This window comes from Petaurus breviceps, unplaced genomic scaffold (genome assembly GCF_028583685.1).
Source record: "Petaurus breviceps papuanus isolate PSGF00001 unplaced genomic scaffold, PetGlider_PUasm1.0 90763, whole genome shotgun sequence".
In the NCBI taxonomy this organism is placed as follows: domain Eukaryota; kingdom Metazoa; phylum Chordata; class Mammalia; order Diprotodontia; family Petauridae; genus Petaurus; species Petaurus breviceps.
In genome coordinates, this window is record NW_027187340.1 from 7,212,345 (window position 1) to 7,225,550 (window position 13,206).

General features: G+C 35.1%; 2 protein-coding genes across 4 annotated transcripts in view; one reads left to right on the top strand and one right to left on the bottom strand.

The window, feature by feature from the left end:
- Positions 1–13,206, bottom strand: part of PRKRA (protein activator of interferon induced protein kinase EIF2AK2) — an 18,803-nt gene continuing 5,597 nt past the window's right edge. For 2 of the 3 annotated variants that reach the window (XM_069068495.1, XM_069068497.1), the window contains exons 4-8: positions 9,565–9,643; positions 8,385–8,502; positions 6,902–6,996; positions 2,675–2,849; positions 1–757 (exon numbers count right to left, since the gene is read on the bottom strand). In XM_069068495.1, the coding sequence (XP_068924596.1) occupies positions 600–757; positions 2,675–2,849; positions 6,902–6,996; positions 8,385–8,502; positions 9,565–9,643 (625 nt within the window). In that variant the 3' untranslated portion in view covers positions 1–599. The remainder of the gene's footprint in view (positions 758–2,674; positions 2,850–6,901; positions 6,997–8,384; positions 8,503–9,564; positions 9,644–13,206) is intronic. The other variant, XM_069068496.1, reaches the window with a different exon arrangement.
- The window catches only part of PJVK (pejvakin), a 24,629-nt gene continuing 21,264 nt past the window's right edge, over positions 9,842–13,206 (top strand). Inside the window, exon 1 of the mRNA XM_069068491.1 lies at positions 9,842–13,057. Within this exon, the coding sequence (XP_068924592.1) occupies positions 13,048–13,057 (10 nt within the window). The 5' untranslated portion in view covers positions 9,842–13,047. The remainder of the gene's footprint in view (positions 13,058–13,206) is intronic.

Genomic DNA, 13,206 nt, shown 5'->3' on the forward strand with positions numbered 1-13,206 from the left:
AAGTCAGTAGCTTTTTAATAAAATGCAGTAGAACCCCATTATAATACAGCTCCTTATTACATGGATTCGTATATACTGCGGTCAAATCATGTCCCCTGAAACTTAACAACTACATGCAATAAGTCTGATATAACAGTTAGCCTATAAGGCCGGTGTTAGTCCTGTCCCTCAACACTAGCATTATAAAGGGGTTTTTTAGAAAACCCTTTACTAAGCTTTGTGTGAGGAAGGATTTAAGCACCAGTAAAAATTGTTGCTCAGTAGTAGTTTTATTTCATCATTGTCATCGTCATTATAAACAAGAAATACTTATTTTACTGCCTACTGTGTGCATGGCATTGTACTAGGTGCTACACTCTGCTTCATGATACAAAGTTTATAAATACAAGAAAACAATACAAAGTTGAAGCCATTAAAAAGAGCTTAATTCATAACCACTGCTGTGATATAATGAAAACTGCAGTCTGATGGTTTTCTATGAAAGTGATTTAGAAACATCACACAAGCTAAACATTACAGTCAATATTTTACTTGGGGGGAAAAAAACTCCTTTTATGTGCTACTGCTGCTCAAGGATTTTTCTTAAAGTTACTCCAAGTTTACTTTCTTTCTGCCATTATCTTTAAATACTGCAGGGCACTGTGAGCTGCATCAGTATGAGCACTGCCACAGGAGATCCCAGAACCATGGCAGACTGTGATGGGGCTGGTTGAAAGTTCAGCAAGACACTGGTACTGTCCATTCACACTCAGTTCTTCTGAAACAGATAAACTACTATTACTGACACATCATACATACTTCATATCAATAATGGAGAAACCTGAGTTTAAGAAATTAAGAGTATCTTATAAGCAAGAATACATTTAAGGTGCCTTATTAATTCTTGCCACTCATTCTGCAGGGTAAAACAAAGCTCAACTCCATCAAATGCAGGACTTCCTTTCTTCTACCTAGTACAACTAAAGAGAAAGTTCTGTACTTTCTATTAAGATGTCAGCTGATGCCCAGTAATTGACATTTGGATCTGGGCAAATGAAAATGGGAGAGTTAGCCCAACACTTCCCTTGGTCATATGCATTTTTTTGTGTGTATGAATGTTTTAAAGATTACAATCTCTGAATCTCCACTTTAGTGGAGAGTCCATTCTTATGACTAGTTGTAATATGAAGGTAATCCTGGATTCTTGAAGGTAAAAACCATTAGAAGGAAAACCTTGTTACATCCTACTAAATTGGAAAGTCTTAAAATATGGGCCAGTAGAGTGGTCAGACACTCTGACCACAGTAAATACTTACCATAGTAAGTACTTAATAAATACTTACCATAGTAAGTACTTAATAAATACTTGCTGAATGTATCTGACAGACTGTGTGTCATCTGAGGACCAGCCTAGCTAAAAGATTCATTAAAAACACACAAATATTTGAGGTAAAGTATAACCCTGAAGCAAGAAGGCAGGCAGGCCTTCTGATCAGTTACAGTAGGTGAAAAAGGATAAAATAAGGGGAAAGAAAAAAAGTATATGACAGAATGATTATTAAAATCAGTATGATTTCAGTCATACTACTTCATCTGTACTCAATTTAGAGCAAGTATTGCTTACTTTTTTTGTGTCATAGACCCCTTTGGCAGTCTCCTTCTCAGAATGTTTTTAGATGCATAAATACATAAAGAATTAGGAAGGAAACCAGTTGAAGTAAAGGTATAAAAAGAGTTTTTTTCAAAAACAAATTCACAGAACCCAGCTTAAGGACCCTTAGTGTAGAAGGAAATGTCTTAATGTATAGAGTGATTTAATGGGAAAAGAGGCTTTCCAATGTTCTTACATCTAGGTTTTCATGTCGCTAGCCTCTTCATCCAATAACAGATGCAGTTTTATAAGAATTCAATAAGAAATATGGAAATTAGTAAATTTGCTTAAAAATCTGTGAGAAGCTTTTCAAAAGTAACTGCATCGCTAAAACATAACTCTAACAAAATTCAACTGTTTTCTTTTTTAACTTAAATAAACATGAATCAATTATTTTTCACAGTCTACATAGAGATAGTCTCTTATGACACACCTTCTTGACCCAATATCTGTGCTTCATTTCTAGGCTCATTCAAAGCAATATTTATTGTAGTGTGGGCAGCATTATTAGGACAGAAAGGCAGCATGCGTTCTTTACTCTTTGTGTCTCCTCAAAATGCTACAGAAAACCAGAAATCCTCATCTCAAGTTTTACAAATCATCTTTTCTCATGGTTATTATGAACACCTGATTATCAAGTTCCAGCTCTAAGTCCTGCTCACTTCCCATCAAAATTAATCAGATTAAGAGTGATTGTGAACAATTAAGTTCTTTACCATCTGTTATAAGTCAAATAAATAAAAAAAAGACATTAAATAGGTATCATGAAGTAATTACAATAAAAAGTCAAGGACTAAGACAAAGTAAAGTTTTAAGTCAAGGTGAGTGGGGACAGTCTAAAGCTGTCCCTGTTCCTCCCTCAGAGTAATGGGGTAGAAAAATGTTATAATACTATTTTATTGGTTATTGTACAAGTATTGTGCATGAACCCTAAATCAATGCTAGAAATGACTGGACTCTAACCAAGAAATCTATACTTTAGTTTCCTAAATCAAGAAAGAATTTTTTTTTTTTTTTGGAAATTGACTAAAAAGAAAATCTTACCTATATCCAAATATGTTATTTCAAAACCTTGTTCCTTTCCAATTTCTCCAAGCATCTGAATGTAATCTGTATTAGGAATACTGAGTAGGCTTCTTCTCAGTAAAGTTATTTTCTCCCCATTTGAATTCTTCAGAGAATTCCAAGTACATCCAATAGTACTTCCTAGTGCATTTGCCTGAAAAACATTTGAAAGTTTAGACTTATAGACAACTTGCACTCTGATCAAAAACATTTATTTAAGAACTATCCTAAATGTAACCTTGCAAAAAAAAAAGCATTTTAATCAGAAACTGGGTCATCTATAACTTTTCAATTTAAAATAGATAACAAGAGGCAGACACAACTATATTGAAATACGCTAATAAAATATTTGTGTAACAAAAATCAGTGCAAATACTTTTTTAAAAAGTGAATGGTTTTCATTAGAATTTTCCTAGAGCTATATTCAGAAATGTCACAAAGTTGCAAATAATCTGAGCCTGTTTAATAATCTATTCTCATAATTTTCACATTAATCACTGCACTAATATCCTTTAGACCTCATAGGCTGATTTCTCCCTATTCATTTTATTTTTTAACCCATCCCTGACAATTGATCTAGATTTAAGTAAAAAATGAGGGAAAAGAACCAGGGAAAGGTTGATGTGAGAGTGTAGGCCACCAGAAAACTTTCAATAGTGTAAGGTACATTCAAGCAGTGGAAAATGAAAAGTGAAATGGCTAAGTTGTCTGGTCTAATTCTGTAGGCATTCTGTAGAGAACACATTACCTTATTTTCAGTTAGGCTGTTTTTTTTTTTAAAGGTTGTTTAGTTCTAATAAAACCATTGCAACTACTCCCACAATGAAAAAAAAACCTTTATCTACCATGAGCCTAAAATTATCACCCACTGCCATAACTCCCCACCCCTACACCAAATATAGGCATAGATAACTGTCAACTCACTTGAGAACCATTGTGTTTTACTGGAAAAAATGCTGGATGAGGGAAATCAGAAAACCTAGGTTTTAGTCTCAGATCTAACAGTTACTAACTGTCACCTTGAGCAAATCACATACCTTCTTTGAGCCCTGTTTGACTTTTACAAAGTTCCTTTGCCTTCCATGCCCTCAGTTTCCTTTGCCATAAAATAAGGAAACTGAGACCTCTACAAACCTCCGGATAGTAATCGCTCTACAATTCTCTCCACCCCTAGTTTTGATGATTCCTAGAAGTACAAAGTGAATGGGAAGGGCAGAATAGTCAGATGGGAATAGTCTCACTGGTTCTATGATCTCATCCATCCTCAAGGTGCCCTTGGGGAACCTCCTTGCTGTGCTCTCAATTCACACGTTTAGCATCTTTCAGCAAGTGACATAGGACCAATGTACCCTCATCTGTGAAATGAAGAGGCTGGACTAGATCACAGAATCAAACACTTGGAGCTAGAACAGACCTTAAACACCATTTACTTCCATCTCCTAATTTTACAAGTGAGCAGCTCTAAAGAGTAAAGAGATTATATAACTTGCCTGAGATGATACAAATAGTAAATAACAAAGGTGGCATTTGAACGCACATCTCTCTGACTCCAAATCTCTTAGGCTTCTTCCACTGTACCAAACTCCCTCTAGACAAGCTCTGTAGCTCATGAGGAAGACTAGTGCCCTATGTTCCATGTTCTAAGTCCCTTCCAGTTCCTATGCTCTAAGGCAGGAATTCATAACCTGTTCTGTGCCATGTAGCCCTTTAGAAGTCTGCTGAAGTCTATGGACTCCTTTTCAGAATAATAATTTAAAATTCAGAAAATAAAATACATAGATTACAAAGGAAACCAGTTATAATGAAAGTTATCCTTATCTCTAGTATACGTGCCCAGCTCCCATGCCTCTCAGAATCCTTATCTTCCTTCACACCTCAGCTCCAGTATGATTTCCTTCCTGATCCCACTAGCTGCTAGCGTTCCCCCACCTCCCAAAATGATCTTGTACATGTTATATTTATCTGGATGCGTAGATGCCTGTTAAAGCAGGAACGTTTTTTTTTTTTGGGGGGGGGGGAGATGGTTTGGTCTTTGTATCATCAGTGCCTATCGCTGCCTGGCACACAGGAGGTGCTTAATAAATGTTTGTGATTATCTTAATCTCTCTGTGCCTTACTTTAATTCACTTGTAAAATGTACTTAAAATGCCTCCCCACTTACCAGGTACTCATCTCGTGTACTCACTGAGTACAGAGAGGCAATACTGGGGTGAAAGAGCTCTCTATGGGGCGGCTAGGTGGTGCAGTGAGTAAAGTGCCAGCCCTGGCCTCAGACCCTTAACACCCACACACAAAAACTAACCATGTAACCTTGGGCAAGTTACTTAACCCCAACTGCCCTCCAAAAGGCAAAAAAAAAGAGCTCTCTACTTAAGAGTCAGAGGTTCTGAGTGTGCTCCAGCTCTTCCTCCCTAGCTATGTGATAGAGGGTAATGCACTAACCTCTCATGGCATAAGTCTCCTCATCTGTAAAATGAGAGGGCTGGACTACCAGGTCTTCAATGTCCCTTCCAGCTGAAATTCTATGATTCTCAGTTTTCTCATCTGCACAATGGATGATAATAGACTCCCAGAGTTGGAAAGAACTTTAGTGGCTTTCTAGCTCAATTTCCTATCAGATGTAGATATTTTCTCTACAATAAATCCCCAATAAGTAACCACGGCACAAGGGTTTTGATTCTTTTCACAATGTTGGCTTATACTAATCTATACATACATTGACACACTGGTCAATTACCTGCCTAAAATGTGGCACCCAAAGAATTAGACATAATGTTCCTGATGTGGGTCTGACCAAGGTAGACTACAAAGTGACTATACTTTTACATGATAGGATCACATGGTGGACATGAAATCAAGAGTTTGATTTATTGTAGTCAAAGGATTTTTGCAGTACTGGTGTTAACAGAGTCCCAGCAATCACAAGCCCAAACAGTGAAATTCTGGGTTGGGGTCTATTTAGTAATAATAAATAATATTATTTAACATTTACATAGTGGTTACTATGTGCCAGGCATTGTTCTAAGCACTTTACAAGTATCTCATTTGGTCATCACAATAACCCTGGGAGGTAGGTGCTAATTATTATCATCCCCATTTTACAGATGAGGAAACTGAGGCAAACAAAAGTTAAATAATTTGCCCAGAGTCACACAGCTGGTCTGTATCAGAGGATAGATTTGACCTCACATCTTCCTGAATCTAGGCCCGCTATTTTGTCTAGTGTATCATCTTGCTAACTTGTGTTTTCCTTCCTGATGGTTTTGATGGCCATAACTTGCTTTTAAATCACTAGACTGTTCCTTCCTCTCTCCACTACCTAAACAATAGATGGGATAACCAAAAGTGGTATGAGCACCATAAAATAGGTCACGTTTGTTCATGGCAAAGCATCTTCCCAAGGCTCAGAAATCATGGGCTGGATTCAAATCCTTGTCTTCACTTCAAGATCATTGCTTTTATTTTTTTCTCCACTACTGCTGGTTCTTAGCCAGGCCACTGCAGAGTTTATGCCAAAGTCCCAGAAGGCTTCCAACACCTAACCTTGTTACCTGAGCCTAGTGAGACAGAAAAAGACTTCCTTTGTCTATCTAGGACTGTTGTAAAAGTCTAATGAAATGATATATGTGAAAGATCTCTAAAACCTGTGAAGTGCTATAGAAATTCATGGTAATATTATTTTTAGCAAAGCTCTTTGTGATTCTCTTAACAAAAATACCCAGCACCCATACTACAGGAAAGACTCTCATGCTACAGTCATTGTTGGGAGGTCTTCTGCACTGAAACATGATGCTAGTGACTTAACTATCAGTAGCAGCAACAGTGTCCTTTCTTCTTGGTTGTACACTATAGACATTTATGCCAGGGGTCTGCTTTGGCATAAACAAAGAACGATTTTTACATTTTAAAACAAAGCTTTATTGTATTAAAAAAAGATAAAAACCATTCTTTGTTTGCAGACCATATGAAACAGGCACAGATTTGGTCCTCAAGCTCTAGTTTGACAACTTCTGATTCATATTCACTTAATCCTTCCTGTATGTATCTGGAAGATAGCTGAAATTAGATATATGGTAGTCATTAAATAACTCAATGTCCTTTCACAGGACTAAAGGCTTGACTGATCTACACAGAATGAAAATACAGTTTCTTACAGAATAAGATTCTTGATCATATCGACACCATTAAAACCCAATCGCTACTTACTAAGGAAACATTGTTATCAGGTGAGAATTCACGGAATTTGGCAAGAAACTTTTCAGCAGCATTTCTCTTGGCTTGTTTTTTTGATGCCCCCTTTCCTAAAGAAAATATGATAGAAAATATTTAAAAAGAATTAATGTCCACAAAGGGAGACTAAATGAATTATGAAAGAATGGGTTTCTGTGTAATGGAACAACTGTCTTATGTTGCCTACGTGTTCACATAATTTCATCCTGGTTTCATGATTGCTTTCTTTAGTTACCGTTAAGTTGCAGATACCTGGTAAACCTGTTATGTATACTGTTCTCTATTTACTTTTGCATATAAATGTCCTCTACATTTATGTTATTTACTTTTTCTCAACAAGCAGATTCTTCCTGTACTTCTCTTTAGTGAGTTATACTGGTTTATTTCTAACCACTTTCCCAATCTGCAATGGTCTATGCAAATTATAATCTCATTCTTCTGGACCTATCTCTGCCTGTCTTAAACAAACTTAAAACTGTGTATCACCCCCCTCCTTGAGTATGAAGGTATGGAATTAAGATCAGAAAATCATTAAAAGAAGTTCTTATTTCCTTGAAATTGATTGTAGCATATATAACACTTTCTTTTTCAATGGTGGGGTGGGGAGGGAGGGAGAAAATTTGGAATTACAAGTTTTCAAAACAAATGTTAAAAATTGTTTTTAACATGTAACTGGGGAAAAATAAAATACTAAATTAAAACCAAAACAAAAAAAGAAATTGATTGTAATATTTAACCAAACTTCAAATTAATGGGCCACTTTAAAAATTATTTCAAATGTATGAGAAAATAAATATAAAAAAAAATAAGTATAATCTTACTAGCTTTCTACGTATTTTTTCTTATTGTCTTCAACATAGGATTAAAAGCTTAATTTCTTTTAAATTGAAAACATTATTCTCATGTCCTTGTTCTTCCTTTTCTGTCATCTTATTTCCTATCCCACCTTCTCATTTGTTAATCTCAACCTTCCCCTGGAGTCCTTTTAACTTCTGGAGTTAATGGTGAGATTCTGAAAAAGACTTACTATTTCTTCTCTCTGCATATTAAAAAAAAGGTACACAGTATTTGTCTATATCTGCTTCAAAATGATGCTGGTCTTTCAAGTACAAAATATTCATATGCTTTAAAAAATTCACTATCCTCTTAATTTAGAAATACTACCTTGTCCCTTTAGATCTAGATATTCTCTGCAGAGTTATGAAAACATTTGCATACAACTAAATGCACTCAAGCTGCATTAAAAAGTTGCAAGTAGAAGAAGGCATAGCTACTTTTAGGCCCAGGATACATGCCATTGGGCATGTTATGATAATTTAGTTTTTAAGCTAATACTAGTTATCATAATTTACTAAAGTATGCCGAAGCATACTTTTAAGATATACTTAAATTTAAAAGGAGATAAAAGTAACAATTTGCTTTTTTGACACAGCATGTTAAAATATTAAAACATATATACCAGTTTCTATAAATGATTCAAGTCTACAAATCGTGGTGAACTCTTTCTTATGAGCAGGTCCTCCCTCCTGAGAAAGTGTATACTCAGGAAGTCTCCAGCCATGCTGAATAGCCAGTTCCTACAAAACAGTGGAAAAGCTTCTTTTATAATTTCATCTATGTAATGACTACAATAAAAACATTATAATCTCTTTTTCCCCCATTTCTATTATAAAGAAGTAACAAAGTAATGATGTTTGGCAACAAAAAAAAAATGAAGGAATTTCACCTATTTTCACATAGACATATTAACATTTTATATTTTATAAGGTCCACCAATATCAACAAAGAAGCAATGCCCTCCTGTGAATGGAGTGCTTCCATTTAATCATAATACACACCAAGATCTCACAAATCAAATGAGAAGCCAGGCTGCTGAAAGCCTCTTATAGAACATTAGAGAGGATGTCTAGAGGAACTCACTGCCACTGATTCTTGTGGCTTCTCCCCTCGTATCTGTAGACTTTTGTGCCCATAATTGGCTAACAACTGCATTCAGATGAGAACGGGGCAGAGCAAAGAAAACAAAGAAAGAGCTTTGGTGAAGTTGCAAAAGGTGAGAAAAAAAAAATGAAAAGTCCATAGAAGGGAAGAAAGTATTCAACAGGACCATCTAGATAATGGGGGTGGGTAACTGGTCAATAGAATGCATGGGTAATCTGTAAGAAGGATGATCTGCATGCAATAATTCAAAGCAGGTTGTTTTATTTTTGGCAGAATAAGCAAGTAAGCATTCTACTTCCCTTTCCTCAACCTATGCTATCTGGTCTGGACTATTTATGATGGCTTCTCTTACAACAGAAGTAGAAAGAGGTCTTCTGTCACAAGTGGTAAGAAACATTCTTAAAATATAAAACACTCTACCCATGTGCACAGGGGTCCTGTTGATCTCAAATGAGAATTCCACAAACCAAAGGCAGATACTGTATATGGGAGGAAAATCCAAGACATAATAAATAGAATAATCATTTCAAGTCAGTTTTGTAACATCTAATGAAAGTAACTTGGAAACAATACATATTACCATTTTATTTTAAAATACTCATTTCCTTTTTTATGCAATACAATTGCGCTAAAGTCATTGTTACATCTTTTATTAGAAGACAAATATTACGTATGAAAAACATAACTACACAACATACCTGTAACGAGCCAATAGGATTAGCCTGATTCTTTGGTTGCTTGGAAGGATCAGGAGCCATTGGGTCTGCAACTGCAAAACTAAATTATTTTAAAGATATATTATGAATTAAGAAATAACTTCTCAAATATGATTAAAGAGACATACTTATTTTGAATGTATAATATGCGACACAGGAAATTTTCTTTTTATTAATTTTGTCCTTTTTTGTTTGTGGTGTATATCAAATTTATATCAAATATTAATTGATGAAAAATTAAACATAAAATTCGAATCTCACACCTTTTGTTTACTATCCTCTGGTCTAGAGGTGCATTCTGTCAGGTCAGAGGTCAGCAATCTATATACAGTTCACAGGCCAAATCTAACTTGCTACCTGTTTCTGTATGGCTTATAAGCTAAGAATGGTTTTTTACATTTTTAAGTAAAATAATTTAAAATTTGGCCCGAAGGTCATAGTTTGCCAGCCTTGTAACAGGTCATTACCATTATCTTTATGAATCAATTCTACTGATAGCAACAATAAAGGCATCCACTAGAAGTGTACTTTTATGTAACATGCAGTCCTTAAAATCTCTATGTAAACCAAATGTTAGTAAATCTAACAGACTAAATTAACTAGTCTACTTTTAAAATAAATTGTGCAGCATTCTAAAGCAAGAAATCCATTATATAGTGAATGACTGACCCTTAGTCATGATCTAATGTAATTTTCAATTTTGTATAGTCTATGAATGGGGGACTACCTCTACTACAAAATTCTCTTAAAGTAATAGAAATTAAATCTGGTATGGAGAAGATACCGATTTTTAAAAATGATATAGAGAACCTAGATTTTTTTGTTTAAAGAAAATTACTTGAGAACTAATGCCTCTTGTTGGTTGCTTTGAAAATTATCGATTAATACCAAAATGAAAGTGAATTTTCCAAGTTCATACTCAGATATATACTATTTTTTTAAACAAATATAAACAATAAACTTATAAATTCAAACCTAACTACATATAAGAATTGCAAATAGATGTGGAACTAAATCAGAAGAAGAAACCCTTACCTTCAAAACATGTAATCAAATTTTGAATTTTAATTTAAGAGAGAAAAAATATTCCATTAACACTTCACTAAAGTCATTTAGGACAAACCCTGAATCATAAGAAAATTTATTTAAATGCTGAAGGTTCTATAAAAAGGAAACTAATATAGAAATAAAGAGCACAAATGGAGAGCTGATTATAAGCAAGAGTCTCACTGGTTCTGGCAGAAGAACAATTATATGACATTGGTAGGTCATTTTGGCCAGCTGTCAGAGAACAACTGTTTTAATAAAATAGTAGCAACTTATTTGAATGGATTTCTTCTATGGTAGGCCTATATGAAAAAGACTGACTAGTATAGAAATGTACAGTATACCAAGAACCTGAAAATATCCAGTTTCTAGACCTAGCTCAGATACTTTCTCATCATATGGTTAAGTAATTTATTTTTCTCTGAGACTTTATTTCTTTACCTAAAAAATATGGATGATGATTATTCTGCCTACCCTCACAGATGTGTAACTTAAATCATATGACGCCATATTGTGAAAACACTTCACACACTGCCAAGTTCTATATAATGTGAGTATCATATTATTATTGTATTGCTACAGTTGCCAAAACAAGTGGAAAACTGGCAGGAAAATTTCAGAGTATAAAGTTAATTTGGGAAGGATCGATTTTATTTTTTCTATTTTAGTTATATGTGTATATAATTCTCCCTCCTAGATTGGGAAATCCATGAGGCAAGGACCTTGCCTCTAGTACCTGCAACAGTGCCTCAGACATATTAAATATTCAATAAACTTTTAATTGAGATGATCTGCTAACATGTTTTTAGTATCTCTTTTTTAGTTAAAAATGTCTAGATTAAACAGTCTCATAGTATGGGGCTATACTATGCTTTGCACAAAGCAGACTAAGTTTTTGAAAGTACGGTTAAGGATTTAAAATAGGTGAGACTGACTTTTTTAGTTTTAAGAAGAAGGTATCTAAGAACACTATATTACTTAGAAAGCCAGAACTAATATATTATTGAATTAAGTTGCATGCACATAGTTTGGCAAATGGTGGGCAACTTTTATGATTACTGAGATTTCAGATAATACTATCTCCTCTTTACTTTTTGACTGCCAGCATGATTTCAAACTTTGTCTGAGTTGTCATATTATACATGTTCGTGTACAATGCAGTAATCTGAAATTATCAAAATTATTTTTATTAAAAAGGAAAATTATGGCATTGGCTAACCCTTCTAGGCCTGATTATAACCTGACAATTCCCCTTCTAGCTGCCATGAAACAAAAATAGTGTTTTTTGGCTTATTTTTCCCTGGTTATCTAAAACATCACTTGGAAAAATCTTACAGAATACACATTTTTTTTTTTTTTTGCCTTTTGGAGGGCAATTGGGGTTAAGTAGCCCAAGGTTACAAGGCTAGTTTTTTTTGTGTTAAGCGTCTGAGGCCGGAACCACACTCAGGTCCTCCAGACTCCAGGACTGGCGCTTTACTCACTATGCCACCTAGCCGCCCCAGAATACACATTTTTATAATGCCATTCAGTTTTACAATGCACCAAATACACTGAACATTTTATGGTGGTGACCTTTTGGTGCACAGAAATAAAATGGCAATCATCAAGGGCAGGGAAAAAAAAAGCCAGGCAACTATTTGGCAAGTCTTGAAAATTAGTACTTATCAATTACATATGATCCCCGGACTCAAGGATCTTTGTTATTCTGGAATATCAAACACAAGTGCTGATATATAGTGTCTTTATGGTAATAGTTCTAGGGATTCTCTAAGATTTAAAGTAGGAAAGAATAGGAATATGGCCAAGCCAAAACTCCATAGTAGAAAAGTAGAGGAAGGGAAAGTCTCTATAACAACCTAAACAGGACGCAGGCATCAACTAGAACTAGATAGCATCTTTTGTATGAATTAAAGAGGCCCAGAGATTAGCTACAGAGATCTTGGGCTAAAATAAGAGAGGTACAGCTTCTAGAAATAAGGTAGTAATAGTTCCACTATATTCTGCCTTGACCCAACTACATCAAAAATACTGTGTTTGGTTCTCAGTATAACATTTTCAGAAGGATACTGATAAGTTGAAGAACATCAAAAGAACAAGAATGGTGAATTAGGCCTCAACTTCCTGCCAGATAAGGACAGGTTTAAGGAACTGGTGATGACCAGTTGCACTTCTTAACCTGTGGGTCACAACCCCATATAGGGTCATGACAACTGTCTTCCAAATACATGAAAGGCTTATTATACTTGTCCCCCCGTTAGGTTACCCCAAACAGCAGAATCAGTAGCTGTGGGTGTAGGTTGCAAACGCCTGCTTGTAAGAAGAAACATCTTGAGAACAAAAGCCATTCAAAAGTGGAATGGACTTCCTCAGAATGCCAAAGATTTCTCTAATTGTGGCTCTTCGTGCCAAGGCTAAATGACTAAAGGTAGGGTATATTGTGGAGGTGACTTTTTTTCTGTGTGTGGGTAGGACTATATGGTCACTATGGTCCCTTCTAATTCTGATATTCTCTAATTCTTTGGTATAAATAAGGGATTACCTCAAAATGTGATATACATGGTGATTCATAGTCCA